The sequence below is a fragment of the Ambystoma mexicanum genome, chromosome 2q (assembly GCF_040938575.1).
Source record: "Ambystoma mexicanum isolate Mex_15411 chromosome 2q, UKY_AmexF1_1, whole genome shotgun sequence".
NCBI lineage: Eukaryota > Metazoa > Chordata > Amphibia > Caudata > Ambystomatidae > Ambystoma > Ambystoma mexicanum.
The window spans coordinates 309,349,604-309,367,591 of NC_090924.1; the positions used below are offsets into that span (position 1 = coordinate 309,349,604).

The window sequence follows — 17,988 nt, forward strand, 5'->3', positions numbered from 1 at the left end:
CTTCACAAAGGATAACTGCAAGAACTTCCAATACTGCACAATGTGGAATATTGCACGTCACAAAGGATAACTGCAAGAACTTCCAATACTGCACAATGTGAAAGATTGCACGTCACAAAGGATAACTGCAAGAACTTCCAATGCTGCGCAATGTGGAAAATTGCACGTCACAAAGGATAATTGCAAGTACTGCCAATGCTGCGCAATGTGGAAGATTGCACGTCACAAAGGATAAATGCAAGAACTTCCAATGCTGCACAATGTGAAAGATTGCACGTCACAAAGGATAACTGCAAGAACTTCCAATGCTGCGCAATGTGGAAAATTGCACGTCACAAAGGATAACTGCAAGAACTTCCAATGCTGCGCAATGTGGAAAATTGCACGTCACAAAGGATAACTGCAAGAACTTCCAATACTGCACAATGTGGAATATTGCACGTCACAAAGGATAACTGCAAGAACTTCCAATACTGCGCAATGTGAAAGATTGCACGTCACAAAGGATAACTGCAAGAACTTCCAATGCTGCGCAATGTGGAAAATTGCACGTCACAAAGGATAATTGCAAGTACTGCCAATGCTGCGCAATGTGGAAGATTGCACGTCACAAAGGATAAATGCAAGAACTTCCAATGCTGCGCAGTGTGGAAGATTGCACGTCACAAAGGATAAATGCAAGAACTTCCAATGCTGCACAGTGTGGAAGATTGCACGTCACAAAGGATAACTGCAAGTACTAGAACTTCCAATGCTGCACAATGTGGAAGATTGCACGTCACAAAGGATAACTGCAAGAACTTATAATGCTGCGCAATGTGGAGGATTGCACGTCGCAAAGGATAACTGCACGCACTACCCAAAGATGAACAGAGTGGAGGGTTGGCATTACAGAGGATAAATGCAAGAACTTCCAATGCTGGACAATGTGGAAGATTGCACGTCACAAAGGATAACTGCAAGAACTTCCAATGCTGCGCAATGTGGAAGATTGCACGTCACAAAGGATAACTGCAAGTACTGCAAATGCTGTGCAATGTGGAAGATTGCACGTCACAAAGGATAACTGCAAGAACTTCGAATGTTGCGCAAAGTGGGAGATTGCACGTCACAAAGGATACATGCAAGAACTTCCAACGATGCACAATGTGGAAGATTCCACGTCGCAAAGGATAACTGCACGCACTACCCAAAGATGTACAGAGTGGAGGGTTGGCATTACAGAGGATAAATGCAAGAACTTCCAATGCTGCACAATGTGGAATATTGCACGTCACAAAGGATAACTGCAAGAACTTCCAATGCTGCACAATGTGGAAGATTGCACATCACAAAGGATAACTGCAAGAGCTCCCAATGCTGCACAATGTGGAAGATAGCACGTCACAAGGGATAACTGCAAGAACTTCCAATGCTGCACAATGTGGAAGATTGTACGTCACAAAGGATAACTGCAAGAACTTCCAATGCTGCGCAATGTGGAAGATAGCACGTCACAAAGGATACATGCAAGAACTTCCAGTGCTGCGCAATGTGGAAGATTGCACGTCAAAAAGGATAACTGCAAGAACTTCCAATGCTGCGCAATGTGGAAGAATGCACGTCACAGAGGATAACTGCAAGAACTTCCAATGCTGCACAATGTGGAAGATTGCACATCACAAAGGATAACTGCAAGAACTTCCAATGCTGCACAATGTGGAAGATAGCACGTCACAAAGGATACATGCAAGAACTTCCAGTGCTGCGCAATGTGGAAGATTGCACGTCAAAAAGGATAACTGCAAGAACTTCCATTGCTGCGCAATGTGGAAGATTGCACATCACAGAGGATAACTGCAAGAACTTCCAATGCTGCGCAATGTGGAAGATTGCACGTCACAAAGGATAACTGCAAGTACTGCCAAAGATGCGCAATGTGGAAGATTGCACTTCACAAAGGATAACTGCAAGAACTTCCAAGAACTTCCAATGCTGCACAATGTGGAAGATTGCACGTCACAAAGGATAACTGCAAGAACTTCCAATGCTGCGCAGTGTGGAAGATTGCACGTCACAAAGGATAACTGCAAGACCTTCCAATGCTGCGCAATGTGGAAGATTGCACGTCACAAAGGATAACTGCAAGAACTTCCAATGCTGCGCAATGTGGAACCACGTCACAAAGGATAACTGCAAGTACTGCCAAAGATGCGCAATGTGGAAGATTGCACGTCACAAAGGATAACTGCAAAAACTTCCAATGCTGCGCAGTGTGGAAGATTGCACGTCACAAAGGATAAATGCAAGAACTTCCAATGCTGCACAATGTGGAAGATTGCACGTCACAAAGTATAACTGCAAGCACTACCCAAAGATGAACAGAGTGGAGGGTGGCGCATTACAGAGGATAAATGCAAGAAATTCCAATGCTGCGCAATGTGGGAGATTGCACGTCACAAAGGATAATTGCAAGAACTTCCAATGCTGCGCAATGTGGGAGATTGCACGTCACAAAGGATAACTGCAAGAACTTCCAATGCTGCACAATGTGGAAGATTGCACATCACAAAGGATAACTGCAAGAACTTCCAATGCTGCGCAATGTGGAAGATTGCACGTCACAAAGGATAACTGCAAGAACTTCCAATGCTGCACAATGTGGAAAATTCCACGTCGCAAAGGATAACTGCACGCACTACCCAAAGATGTACAGAGTGGAGGGTTGGCATTACAGGGGATAAATGCAAGAACTTCCAATGCTGCACAATGTGGAAGATTGCATGTCACAAAAGATAACTGCAAGTACTTCCAATGCTGCACAATGTGGAAGATTGCATGTCACAAAAGATAACTGCAAGAACTTCCAATGCTGCACAATGTGGAAGATCGCACGTCACAAAGGATAACTGCCAGTACTGCCAAAGATGCACAACGAGGAGGGTTTTGCCTCACAAAGGATAACTGCAAGTAGCCATAATGCCCCTCCGGTTATGTGCCATTAGGATTTGGTTATGTTTTCTATGTTATGTTACTGGGATCTACAGCGCCTACCAATGCCATTTGCATGGTCTCTAGGTGCTCTTTGGCTGAATGCATTCATCATGTGCAGCCCTTTTATGGCCAATTACTCTGTCAACGTTAGGGAGCAAACAAAGCAACACAAAAGTAAGAGGCTGGCAACTTCGTTCTTGTTTATTTTGTTACATCTAAGAGAAGAAAATCACCAAACCAAGTAAAACTATTTTTTTATGTAATGTAGGCATGGTTTAAATTGCTTACATTGTCCAAAATTCAAGGCCTAATTTATTTTTCAGGGTACAAACAGTGAATAGCAAGTGTTTGCCAACTTGACTGACTTAAAGTGAAAATTTAAGTGGTAGTGGCTTTTTTCTAACATTTTTTTAATTTCTTAAAGCACAAAATACTTGCATTTTAAAGGGACACTATCTCAAATGCTACATAATGGTAATGATGTGTTATTTATATAGCGCCTTTATCCCAGGAGCTTTACAGAGCACCTATTTACATACAATATCACCCAACCGAAATTGGTACTCATTTATCTACCTCGGAAGGATGAAAGGCTGAGTTGACCTTGCCGGGATTCGAACCTGTGACCTGCAGATCACTCTCAGATCGCAGTGGCGAGTGCGGTATTGTAGATATGATAATGTATGACTGTTGAGATGGAACGTGGCACTGGATAAGTGAAACTGCAATGTCATTTCTTTTTCTTTAAAAAGCATTCCAGAATAAAACACAATTACAGTTACTTGAAAAGTAGACCTTAAGCGTTATTTTATCAGCATCCTTGTTTTGTTATTATGCTCCTATGAACTATTACAAGATTTTCTCAGAAAATTAAGCATTATATACATATATATATATATATATATATATATATATATATATATATATATATCGTTGCAAAGTCCATTTGAGCCAAGTCATACATCCCAAAACGCCACCTAGTAGCCATCGCTGGAAGTTCACCTCCAGTTCTGAGCCACAACAGCAAGGCATTGGGGGTATGCAAATGAGCTCAAATGCAAACCTTTTTCTCCAGTGATGGCTACTAGGTGGCGTTGTGAAATGTGTGACTTGGCTCAAATGGACTTTCCTGCTTTCACATTTCAGGTGAAAGGTTTTTTTTCAAGGATTTTTAAACCCCACCATAACTTTCTTGGTGTTGTGCATATATATATATATGTATATATATTCAAGACCATTCCAGAATGCGCCTTTTCTCTCGTTTCATCTTGGTATTTTTCTGGCGTAAAAGCCTGTAGGTCCCCTTAGACAGTCCGGCCCACCATGAAGGCTTGCAAATTATACCCACCCCATCAGCAAGGCCCGTTCTGCACCCCTAAGTAGCACATCACTAGTAAGAACCGCGTGCAAGCACTGAGGCAAAGCCAGTCTACACCTATTGGTAGATATGTTTTAAACTTGCTTTTCTCCTTCCAGCTAGGTGCTGCTAATGACCTGACTCCAACGCAAATCGCGGCGGCATCCCTGGTAATCCCAAACGCTCTGGCCTCAGTCAGCATCATGGAGAAACTCTTTGATGGGGTTGTACATAATTTGGAACAACAAGAAATGGTGCTTTCTAATCTAGCTGAATTCTGGGATGCGTTCAACGAGGACTACGCCGTGGTAAGAATATTCTTCTTACGTTTCGCCCTGGCACTTCCTGGAAGCTATTTCCCAAAAATCAGGACTCGTAGGAAGTTACAGGCTGCGGGCCAAGTCCTTCTTCCAGAGAGTCTCTTACTAGAAGTGTCAGGTTAAGCTGAGAGCAGCTGTTCCTATTTTAAATCGGTACCTTCTCCCCTTTAACTCCTGTTTGTTCGAGTGATGTTTGTGCGGTTGTTTTTACTTTCTGCTGCTGAAATACCCTTATTCTTTACCCGTGGCTACTTATCAAATGCTCCAAAAATGTGGCCATGCACTTATTCATTTATTTATTTAAACATATATAAGCTGCTGGCCCTACCGGGAGGATTGTTAAGCACTTTATAAGGCTCAGGTGAAAAAGAAGTTACCATTTTTCAGAACAGAATAGGAACATCAAGATAGATGAAGGACAGGGGGTGGTTGGCTGGATAAGGTGGCTGCAAAGATGTACATTTTATAGATTTTGCAGAAGGTGAGGATGGCAAGGGTGGCACGGTAGGGTCATAGAAGGCTTTTCTAGGCTCTGGGTTATTATGCATTGGTTGAGTGCCTGGTGCAGATTGTACAGTAGGGGTGTGATTGCAACCACTGGCTGCCTAAAGCTTGCAAAAACGACATCTATTCCACAAACTACGCTGCTATGCCGTCCAAAGGGGCAGGTGTGTGGTATGAGTGTTTGGCCAAGTTAATTGCACAAACAGAAGTGGTTTCAAAACCTCAAATCCATGGTGATAATTGGCATACCCGTGCATTATTGTCCATAATCCTCACACATTGTATCATTCCTTTCAATTATATATTTCAACCAATGGGGCCCCCGGAATGGCAACCTGGTCACACGAACTGGTTTGCTCACCTTGCAAATCTGCCCTTTGTTGCACGTTATGATCTGAGGAGCGCAGGCAGAAGCTGGGAACACATGGGATCCATTCACTGTAGTTAATCTGCAGCAGCCTACCTTCACTTAAGTCTCTCTCACTCGCTCTCGCTTGCTGTCTATTCCTTTCCCTCTCGCACTCTCTCTCTCTCTCACTCCGGCATTTTGCATTCCGGTTTGCTCGTTCTCTGCCTTTGTCTCACTCTCACACTGTCTTTCTCAGGAAGTGGGCACCTACCTGCCTGTTGCAGTTGTTGCTGACTGTGAGGAAATCGTGAAGAAAAGTGATTTTTTAGAAAGTGTCAAATGGAGGAAGAAGAGAGAAGTCAAGAAAAATAGGAAAAATGGAGGAAAGAGAATTAACCAATTATGGGAGCCTGGATGCCTGTGGGTTTTGTGCGCTCTACAAATGTAAAAATAAATAAATAAATAAATGAGAAGTCATAGGTAGAGAATCGGAAAAGAAGCGAAGGGAGATAGGCCAGTGCGGACAGTCAGATTGATTTGCAGATAAAAAGCCATGCAGATTAACAGATGTACTGTGTAGCAAGCAAATGCATGCCCAGAGCAACAGCTCATCCAAGGAGCAAAAGATGTAATGTATGTTTCATGTTGATGTATGCCAAGGGTACGCCACACCATAAGGACCCGTGTTAGCACTTAAAAAAAGAAGGAAAAAAATCAAAAAAATAATCATGTCTTTTTTTCTCACCTTTTTCACCATCTCCCGTTTCGGCCCTAATAGTTTACTAGGCACTCAGTGGTAGCGCGAGTCTGCCACCAGTCTCCCATCTTCTCATGCATCCATTTTTCTGAGACCCAAGAGAGTTTGATATTCTAGGGTTGTTATCGATTGGCAATGAGCGGTGCGTTCAAAGGTTTAGCATGTCTTCCTCCTTACATTGGGGCAAGTCCCTTTCTGTTGAGCCGGGTACGACGATGAGGACCTCAGGACGAGCAGAAGAGGTCTGCCTCATTTTCACCCACAGTACAGCGCAATGCTCCAGCCAGCAAGGGGGCCGCGCGCTAATCGAGAAAGTCAAGGTGGAGTTTCCATAGTTTTCAGTGTCCGCCTTCTGTCCGAGATTCATGTCATTCTGCGTGGCTGTTGTAAATGAGTATCCAGGCCAGGGATCTCTTGACCATTAGTTAAAAAAAGCATGCTACCTTTTATTAGGCTCAAAGAAGCTACACAAACTCTCTGGCAGGGGGTCTCAGGAGAAGAAGGAGGGCTATTAACGAGGTAAGCGCTGGAACGGCGAAAAGACTTCTTAAAGGATGGTTGCAGGGTACCATCGTAGGTGCACATGGACATTCCCATCATTTTCACATGTGTACAGTCAATGTTGCCAGGGTATAGGTGCACGTCACTGCTGCCCAATGTCATTCATTCAAACCGGATAATGTGTTGCCTATCCCTTTCCCAGGGACCTTGGGCCAACTCTGTGGCCATGGTCAACTTCAACCATCATTCTATTCAAATGCAAGTGCATGGTGTGTGCAGATACATCACGTGTATTGTTGAGATGTAATGATTATAGCATATTAAGCCGAGGTGGGCCTATGCATTCAGTGGGGATGCCGGCACTGCGGCGGGGGAGCTGCGCGCTGTTGGAGGGGAAGGCGGTGTCCGGTAGAGCGCAGTGTCTGTACTATTGTGAAAATGATGACAATGTTGAAAGTCCTATGATTTTAACCTCCTCCGACTCTTTCCCTCGCGCTCACCCTGGTCGTGACCTTTTCCATTAAAGGTGATACTAAAAGAAGGGGACACCAGGTGTGCAGCGCATCTCTGGTTTTACCAAAAAACAAAAAAATATCCCTGGTTTTTTCTGTGTGTGTGTTTTTTTAAAACAATGAATTCAGCCACCACGTTCTTGGTAGTTGGAATTCTCTTGGCCCCACCTTGTCTCCCTGCCTCTCTCTCTATAGAAGCTGAGGCTTGGGCATAAAATTGGGCACTGCCCAAGGGACAGAAAGACTTCTGGGATAAGTGCAACCCAATCTGGATAGAGTCCATCTATTTTCTTTACTACCACCTTCACACACACACACAAAGACACACGCACGCACACACACACACACACGCTTGTGCGCGCATACACACACACACAGTGTACATATTTTGGTTGTAGTTGAGGCATATTTCCATTATTTTGCATTATTGTTTCATTCAACTATTACCATTTACTACGAATACAAAATTCCGACTCGTTTTTTTAGATGAAAAATAGGGTCCTTGAAGTTGGGCGACATTTCATTGTATTCGTTTGGTCATGAGTATTTGGCCTTCTCAAAAGCCAGCCCAGTGCCGTGCCATGCTGATGAATGCCCTCGTGCATGCATGAAAACCTTGCTCCTTTCTTTCTTTCTTTCTTTCTTTCTTTCTTTATTTATTTATTTATGAGTTGCACACTCTGCCACCCTGTGTGATGCAATGCCCTGAAACGAAGGCATGGCCAGTTGGGGAACTCTCAGCAAGAATTTCAGACTCCCGCTCTCCTGCAAGTCATATTTCATATGGATCCCTTTGCCTATAAAAAGACACTTACTTTTTCTATTTTAAAAATACTTAAAAAAGCACAAACCCTCCCTTTTTAATGCATCAGAACCACTTAAGGAGAGCTCTTTTATAGAGAGAAGATAGCAAATGGCATTCATAGTAAGACATCTCGCATAGTCCAAATGCACACAGTCCACAATGGTTTGCTTTGCTTTCTTTTTTACAACTGTGGCCATTTCCCGGTGGTGCCCTGACAGATGGCAAGCTAAATATTTGGTGAATCCACAATGAATTTTAATCCACACGAAAAGAGCGCATTGCTTCTCTTCCTGCCCCCAATCTCGCCGTCAGAATTATTCTGGTTTCAACCTTTACTAGTGTATTTAGCCAATAAAGCCCAACTCCCCAAGAATCCAGAAACAAACAGGAACTGCTCATTTCGGCATCATGACCGGTGTACACAATACAACACAAGAAGCTCGAGAGACGCCATACGTGACGTGGTCACACTAAGAGAAAAGCGGGAAATGGGTCAGAATTGGAAAGCAGAAGAAACACTCTAATAGCTTATTTGCCCTGTCCAAACTGTCCACAAAAAGGCCCTGCTTACCCAATTCAACTAGTGGCTCCATTTTAGAGGCAAAATAAAATGGTGGAAACTAACAATATATATTGCTGTTAGTTTATTTTCGTGCCACGATGTGAACCTCACCCTTGTAGTTGTGTGTGGGGGTTGCCATACCGCCAAACTAGACATCCATTTTCTGACTGGTCTTCAATCTGCAGACAGTAGATCGTGACCTAAGGGGACTCTCCGCAAACTATGACTTCCCTTCACAGGGTACCACCTTAATGGGCTCCAGCCATGCTCTGTCCTGTCTCGTGAGCTCAATGGACTCCCCGCAAACAGTGACTTCCCTTCTTAGGGTACCACCATAATGGCCTTTAGCAACATCTGTTCCTGTCTTGTGACCTCAATGGATTCCCTGCAACCAGTGACTTCCCTTCTCAGGGTACCACCATAATGGCCTTTAGCAACATCCGTTCCTGTCTCGTGACCTCAATGGACTCCGTGCAGACATTGACTTCCCTTCTCATGGTGCCACCTTAATGGGCTCCAGAGATGCTCCTTCCTGTCTCCTGACGTCAGTGGACCATCTGCAAACACTTCCCATGGTGCCTCCTTACCGGCCTTCAGCAACATTCCTTCCTGTCTCATGACCCCAATGGACTGCCTGAAAACATTGACTTACCTTCTTATGGTGCCACCTTAATGGCCTTTAGCAACATCCGTTCCTGTCTAGTGATGTCAGTGGACCATCTGCAAACAGTGACTTCACTTTGCATGGTGCCACCTTAATGACCTTCAGCGACATTCCTTCCTGTCTCGTGATCTCAATGAACTCCTTGCAAAAAGTGATTTCCCTTCTCGGGGTGCCACCTTAATGGGCTCTAGAGATGCTCCTTCCTGTCTCCTGAGGTCATTGGACCATCTGCAAACAGTGTCTTCCCTTGCAATGGTGCCACCTTAATGGCCTTCAGCAACATTCCTTCCTGTCTCGTGATCTCAATGGACTCCCTGCAAACATTGACTTACCTTCTTATGGTGCCACCTTAATGGGCTCCAGCGACGCTCCGTCCTGTCTCGTGAGCTCAATGGACTCCCCGCAAACAGTGACTTCCCTTCTTAGGGTACCACCATAATGGCCTTTAGCAACATCTGTTCCTGTCTCGTGACCTCAATGGATTCCCTGCAACGAGTGACTTCCCTTCTCAGGGTACCACCATATGGCCTTTAGCAACATCCGTTCCTGTCTCGTGACCTCAATGGACTCCGTGCAGACATTGACTTCCCTTCTTATGGTGCCACCTTAATGGGCTCCAGAGATGCTCCTTCCTGTCTCCTGACGTCAGTGGACCATCTGCAAACACTTCCCATGGTGCCTCCTTACCGGCCTTCAGCAACATTCCTTCCTGTCTCATGACCTCAATGGACTGCCTGAAAACATTGACTTACCTTCTTATGGTGCCACCTTAATGGCCTTTAGCAACATCCGTTCCTGTCTCGTGACGTCAGTGGACCATCTGCAAACAGTGACTTCACTTTGCATGGTGCCACCTTAATGACCTTCAGCGACATTCCTTCCTATCTCGTGATCTCAATGAACTCCTTGCAAAAAGTTATTTCCCTTCTCGGGGTGCCACCTTAATGGGCTCCAGAGATGCTCCTTCCTGTCTCCTGAGGTCATTGGACCATCTGCAAACAGTGTCTTCCCTTGGCATGGTGCCACCTTAATGGCCTTCAGCAACATTCCTTCCTGTCTCGTGATCTCAATGGACTCCCTGCAAACATTGACTTACCTTCTTATGGTGCCACCTTAATGGGCTCCAGCGACGCTCCGTCCTGTCTCGTGAGCTCAATGGACTCCCCGCAAACAGTGACTTCCCTTCTCAGGGTACCACCATAATGGCCTTTAGCAACATCTGTTCCTGTACCGTGGCCTCAATGGACTCCCTGCAAACATTGACTTCCCTTCTAATGGTGCCACCTTAATGGGCTCCAGAGATGCTCCTTCCTGTCTCCTGACGTCAGTGGACCATCTGCAAACAGTGGCTTCCCTTCCCATGGTGCCACCTTACCGGCCTTCAGCAACATTCCTTCCTGTATCATGACCTCAATGGACTCCCTGAAAACATTGACTTACCTTCTTATGGTGCCACCTTAATGGCCTTTAGCAACATCCGTTCCTGTCTCGTGACGTCAGTGGACCATCTGCAAACAGCGACTTCATTTTTCATGGTGCCACCTTAATGACCTTCAGCAACATTCCTTCCTGTCTCGTGATCTCAATGAACTCCTTGCAAACAGTGATTTCCCTTCTCGTGGGGGGCACCTTAATGGGCTCCAGAGATGCTCCTTCCTGTCTCCTGACGTCAGTGGACCATCTGCAAACAGTGGCTTCCCTTCCCATGGTGCCACCTTACCGGCCTTCAGCAACATTCCTTCCTGTCTCATGACCTCAATGGACTCCCTGAAAACATTGACTTACCTTCTTATGGTGCCACCTTAATGGCCTTTAGCAACATCCGTTCCTGTCTCGTGACGTCCGTGGACCATCTGCAAACAGCGACTTCACTTTGCATGGTGCCACCTTAATGACCTTCAGCAACATTCCTTCCTGACTCGTGATCTCAATGGACTCCTTGCAAACAGTGATTTCCCTTCTCGTGGGGGGCACCTTAATGGGCTCCAGAGATGCTCATTCCTGTCTCCTGAGGTCATTGGATCATCTGCAAACAGTGTTTTCCCTTCGCATGGTGCCACCTTAATGGCCTTCAGCAACATTCCTTCCTGTCTCGTGATCTCAATGGACTCCCTGCAAACATTGACTTACCTTCTTATGGTGCCACCTTAATGGGCTCCAGAGATGTTCCTTCCTGTCTCGTGACGTCAGTGGACCATCTGCATACAGTGACTTCCCTTCACATGGTGCCACCTTAATGGCCTTCAGCAACATTCCTTCCTGTCTCGTGATCTCAATGGACTCCCTGCAAACATTGACTTACCTTCTTATGGTGCCACCTTAATGGGCTCCAGAGATGTTCCTTCCTGTCTCGTGACGTCAGTGGACCATCTGCATACAGTGACTTCCCTTCACATGGTGCCACCTTAATGGCCTTCAGCAACATACCTTCTTGTCTCGTGACCTCAATGGACTCGCTGCAACCTTTGAAAGACCTTTCTACCTTATCTGCTCAGTGGTCTCTCTCTCTCTCTGTAGTGACATCATTTCCTGTCACGTGAATGGGCTATCTGCATGCAATTACACAATAATCTCCTTTCTCGTGTCTACCAAGAAATGACTGCATGCAGGGGCATTCCTTCCTCTCTAGGTGTTTGCCTAAAATGTCTGCATGCCACGACATTGCATCCTCTGGCATGGCCCCTCTGAAAACTGTGCAAGCAGCAATATATATTCCTCCTCATGTTTTGGCATGAAGTGACATTTCTTCTCTTCTTAAGACCACCACACAACTGCTGGATGCCGTGGCACCTCTTGGTATCCCCTGGCCTCGATGGCGTCTCTGCATGTAGTGTTTCTTGACTTCAATGGAACCTCTCAATAAGGCGGCATTCCTCCATGTCTCTCACAGCCTCACGAAAATGCCTGCATGCAGTGAAATTACTTTCTGTCATGTGACTCTTATGAAATACATCGGTGCTGTAACATGTCAGTCTGTCTCCTGGTTCAAATGGAACTGTTCCATGCAGTGACATTGCTGTGTGTGGTTGGGTTCCAATACAGCGGCATTCCTTCCTTTCATTTGACTCCAATGGAACTTCTGCATGCGGTGCTGGATCTCCGCTCTGTAATACCACTACAATGCAGCTCCTCTTTGCAGTGACATTCCTTCCTGTTACTTGGCACCATTGGAATCTCTGCATGTGGCAGCTTTCCTTACTGTCCCTGACCTTCCTTCCTGTCACGTGACGCCAATGAAATAAGCGCATTCAGTGGCATCCTTTTCTGTCCAAGAGAGCAAAGCGACCATCGCATGTAGTGGGACTCCGCCCATTCCAACAATTCTATGAAATGCCACTGTTCTAGCTAGATATCCTGGAGGGTTATGCCATAGAGGCAAGTGGCATAAAAAGGCATAAGTGCTTCTAGTGGCAAACAGTACATCGAAATAGAAGGTCATCCTACAATGGAAAAATGAGTCAAGCCAAGAGTCAAGGTTTTTGTTGAGCCGCCCTAGTTATGTTCAACTACCTACTTGAAGAAATCTGAATACATTGTCACTATGTAAAGACAGGGTTCCTTAGTTCATGCCATGTTTTATAATCACTAAAAAACCACGGGTATCTGTGCTTTCTTCATAGTAGGGCATGGTGTGTCTATGTTATTGACCATGTATTCACACTGCAGGGTACAGTCAGTATTTTAGCATAGTCCCAGTAACAGATTGCGGCCTATCGCCTTCAAGCAAAATAATCCATCGGCCGATCAGACAATGATGGTGGCTACTCAACATGAAGCCGACCTTCAAACTTGACACTGTCATCAAGGGGGTCAAGCACTTTGAAGTGACCACATATTGTCAGCAGGTACTCAACAAATCACCTACTTAAATAAATAGCTTAAACTCTGGCAATCGTTTAATCATGCAACACCTCGGTCGGTGGTTACAACACACAAACACACACGCACTCAATGACAACATTGGGTAGATAAGACTTAGTGATGTTTCAAACTGAAAACATTGACGTTTTTAATAACTTGCTTGCTGTTAGTTGTAGGGCTTTGGACTACCACAGGAGTGATAAGGAATTAGGCATGTTTACTTGCAAAATAAAAATACATAACTTCTTTAGCATGATTAAAGCAATCCCTTTTCTTTGGCCTGAATAAAAAATGATCACACTTTCATGCTGCAAAGGGCCAAGGTGGGGACAACCACTGGGTGTGGCCTTTGCTCCTTTCATGTCCTGTTTACCATGAGTTGGGTCTCTTTCTGAATGTTGTGTGTCTCACACGGGGTAACCTGTCTGTCAGGCACAGGGCTCGCCTGTGTGTTTTTTCTCTGGGGCTGTACCCTGGAGATGCGCACCATGCAGATGCATGATCTGGTAGAGTTAGTTGTGTGTGAAAGCACCTGCTGTGCGGTTAACTGCAGGTTGGACTTTGCTTTGGGGCTCGTTGTCGTGGTTCTGATGTGTTGCTAACTACCATGTTGTCTTCTGATGTTCATTCAGCCTTTCTTGGCCACTGTTTGCTTGCGCGTGAGGTTGACCAGTTGAAACTTCTAGCATCCTCTAGATGCCCTGGACCATGAAGCCAGGTCTGCAAATGCCAAGCAGGGTTTACTACGGTGAAATAATGCCCTAGAATAGCATGCACATTGCCCTTCTTTTTACTGACCAGACTAGAACTTCTGAACCCTCTCTGCCGCCACGCATGTACCTAGTTTCGAGTATCCGCCTGTTCCTTCCTCTCCCCCTGTTTACATTGTCATGGTCACCCCATGTTATACATCTGCACTCCCTGGTCTACTATTCCCGAGCAGTCTTGCTGGGTACTCGTACACTTCCATGATCCAAGAGAAGCAGTGAGAATTTCTATTCTGCTCTTTAGCTCTTTAACCAACACACACACAAATTCATACATGCATACGGCTCGTTTAATATCATACCACAGCTTTGAATGGCCATATTGTTTCATTGTTTTTTTGTCTGGACAGATAACCCTGTTCTTTGCATGCAAATTCGCCGGTATTACCCTAATTGACCGAATACAATTTATCGAATGACCTAATTGGTCGAATTTTAATGGTCCTATTTGACCTTTTGCACAATTGACCTTTTATTATATATATATATATATATATAGAGGTTTGGTTTCGTATTATAAATAATACAAGGGGTTTGGGTGGGGGGTTGCAGGGGCTTTTGGATTGGGTGGGGGGTTGTAGGGGGTCCCCCCCCGCATATATGCACTAATTGACCTTTAAAATTCGGTGGTCAATTGTGCAAAAGGTAAATTGTCATTCGGACAATTGTAACTCGCTCAATTCGCATACAACCCAATTCCCCTACACATATGTATTCAGAACAGCCATGTATCACTACCCATGCCCGTACCGGCTGTCTGGCTACTCCACAAGCTATCGCAACTCCGCCACTTTGATTTGGCCATATGTTACCCCATGGCCATATGTTACCCCACAGCAAAATCATACAGAACACTGCTACTTGACTATCCCATATAAGCACCAGTGCAAGGCTACACAGCACCCTGTATACCAGTAGGAGGCCATTCTCCACATCAGTATAGGACTGTGCCTCTGCTTTGCAGGGCAGCAAACCCACCTTGGACAGCAGTGCACATGTTTGTGGCTACCTTGAATGTTCAGACATTTAGCAACGGTTACCTGGCACGCCCATTCTGCACACCTGAATCTTGCACATATGTACTTTCCACGTGCACCTGCATCGCGCACGCAGTCACACACGCAGTCTTCTAAAGCAGAGGTCTGCAACCTTTGGCTCTCCAGGCGTTTTGAGCTACAACTCCTTTCAGCCCTGGACAAAATAGTCTATGGTGAGACATCATGGGAGTCGTAGTCCAAGACATTTGCCCTGGCATACGTCGAAGACTTTTGTTCTAAAGTATAGCATCGCCCTTACAGTACAATTACAAAAGCAAATGTGACCCTTTCCTATTTTATAACGCGCACACAGAAACACAAGTTCAACCAAAAACAGTGCACACGTCTCTCCAAACAGATTCAGACTTTTCCTTTAGTTTGTAGCCAATTTCACATTAAAACAGAAGTGAAAGTGTCACACAGGGTCGGACTGGGCCATAAAATTGCCTCGGGCACCAATAAAAAAGTGGCCCACAGTTGCAAATGGCTATTCATTCCTTTCGTGACACTGAATAGTAACCAAGGGGGAGTTTTTTGATAACGTGTGATGCAAATTGTGCATTTTAAAGAATATTTATTCAGTAACACTGGTCAAAACGTCTAGCCACAGAGTGAATTAACTCATCAAACTGGGCCAAATTGGCCGCAAAAGTGGCCCACTTTGACCAAAAGAACTGGCCCACACCAGCATCTTGTGTTTTTGGTTTCGGCCATGGGCCTATTGCCCTATAGGCCAGTCCGAGGCTGGTGTCATGTCATTGGTAAGCAGACCCAGCATCTTCCTGATAAGGAGAGCAGATCTGCCAGGAGATGGGCTTGCAGTGCCAGGAGATGGGCTTGCAGTGCCAGGAGATGGGCGTGCAGTCTGACTGTTGTGCTCCAGCAAAGGAGGAGACCTTTATTTAGAGGAGGCACTGGGACCAGCGCATGGGCTACAAACGCAAATCTATAGCGCCTTATGTGGGGCCCAATTCACAAAGATTTTCACTGGAGCAAATCAGAGACGTCAGTGCGCAACTTGGAGTTGCTCTTTCTAACGTAACACCTGATTGCCAAAGCGAACCTGAAGGTGCCTAGAGCGTCCCAGAGATGCTGCGGAGCAAATGCCATTCGCAAAGATTTGCTCCACTGCATCTCAGAAATGCTGCCGGCATGTCCAGATTTGCCCCCGTTTTAGGCTTGGTGAATCAGGTGTAAGATAGCTGGGGCAAATTGTGGCTTTGCTCCAGTGCAAGTTTTCGCCAGGAGTACTGGCGAGACAATAGATTTGAGAGTGCGGCCAAGCATCAACTGTATTCACTCAGGTCAAGCAGGCAACACAAGCTGTTGCATCGCGCACTTAGGCCCAGCTTCAGGTCAAGCAGGGAACACAGGCAGCTGTATCGCGCACTTAGGCCCAGCCTCAGGTCAATCAGGGAACACAGGCAGCTGTATCACGCACTTAGGCCCAGCCTCAGGTCAAGCAGGGAACACAGGCAGCTGTATCGCGCACTTAGGCACAGCCTCAGGTCAAGCAGGGAACACAGGCTGCTGTATCGCGCACTTAGGCCCAGCCTCAGGTCAAGCAGGGAACACAGGCTGCTGTATCGCGCACTTAGGCCCAGCCCACTTCCCCTGCTCCTTGTTTTACTAAATGCTTTTACCTTTGTGTCCACTCAGATGGTCGACCTAACATATGACGTGAAATATTTCATGCTGGAATGGACGGTCGAGGAGATTCACACCTCTTTTAGTGAAATGACAGATGAAGCATTCGCCAGCTGGTTCGGAAGATTTCAGTTTGTAATCACTTCCATCAATACCACCGTTCTGCAACTAATTCCGGAAACCATCTCCTGCGGAAAATATCTAGGAATGTGAGTAACCGTACGTTATTGGTGTTTTTTCGACTTTTTACCCTCTTTGACGGACACATGGTTGCAACCAATCATGGAGAAGTCTGAGGGAAATTGTGTTTTCTGGGTGGCCACCCACCACATGCAGTGTCTGTAAGCAAGGACATATAAATGATTACTAACGCCCTGATTCATGGAATTTTTTGCACGGTTCAAAGTGACTTTGCACTGCTGAAAAGAGACATTGCACTGCCGACACAAACCCTGATTCATGGAACTGTGCAAAGTGTAATTTTGCAGTGCAAAGTCCGTGGAAAGTCAGTGCATAGTCATTTCTGCAGCACAAAATGCCTTTGCACGGACCTTGCACTGTAAAAAATACACTTTGCACAGTTCCATGAATCAGGGTTTGTGTCACCAGTGCAAAGTCACTTTTTAGCAGTGAAAAGTCACTTTGAACCGTGCAAAAAATTCCATGAATCGGAACCATAGTGTGCAAAGCAGAGGACACTATCCCTGGGTCACAGTGGAAAATGCACTCGGGTCAGAGTCTTTTCTGGGATTGGTCGCTCAGAATCTTGCGATACCACTTATTGCTGCGCAAGAAATGACCAGAAAATAAAAGGGATTTTTCCACCAACGCTAAGGGCACATTAAGCAGAAGGATATGAATGTATAACTAAATACTGTTGACCCCTAACCTCTAGTCCCCTTGCAGTCCTAGTTTCCATGCGCGACTGGCAGCACGGTACTTAGGCGACAATGCTGACGGGCTCCGAGCTTTGCCCGATGCGTCTGCTGCAACTCACTCAGGCGAAGACCCGTGTGCATTAACTCGCATCACTGCCTTCTTCTCTCTCCTGCAGGATTTCAGCCATCAACACGAAGTTCGACCAGTTGCCATCAAACAACGTAAACGATGTCTATGCCTTCATACAGGCTTATATGAAGCAGCCAACGGGTAATTATCTAAACAAACAAGAAAGTACACAACTCCAAAACTATTTGGAATGACCCTTTCCAAGCGGTCACAATGTCAAGTGTCCCAGGCTTATTTAAACTCGACAGTGTGTACAAGAAACCCTCCTGGACGGATCTGCGTGAAATGACCGAATGCAAAAGTCAGACTTTTCTTTTTCTTTTCATTTTTCCGCAAATCTATATGTTGGGGGAAACCACCCTCA

At 45.5% G+C, this 17,988-nt stretch overlaps 1 protein-coding gene across 2 annotated transcripts in view; it reads left to right on the plus strand.

The window, feature by feature from the left end:
• LOC138569361 (uncharacterized) overlaps positions 1–17,988 on the plus strand; it is a 309,424-nt gene that overhangs the window by 129,985 nt on the left and 161,451 nt on the right. For both annotated transcript variants that reach the window (XM_069647278.1, XM_069647279.1), the window contains exons 18-20: positions 4,450–4,638; positions 16,629–16,825; positions 17,671–17,765. In XM_069647278.1, coding sequence (XP_069503379.1) covers positions 4,450–4,638; positions 16,629–16,825; positions 17,671–17,765 — 481 coding nt within the window. The remainder of the gene's footprint in view (positions 1–4,449; positions 4,639–16,628; positions 16,826–17,670; positions 17,766–17,988) is intronic.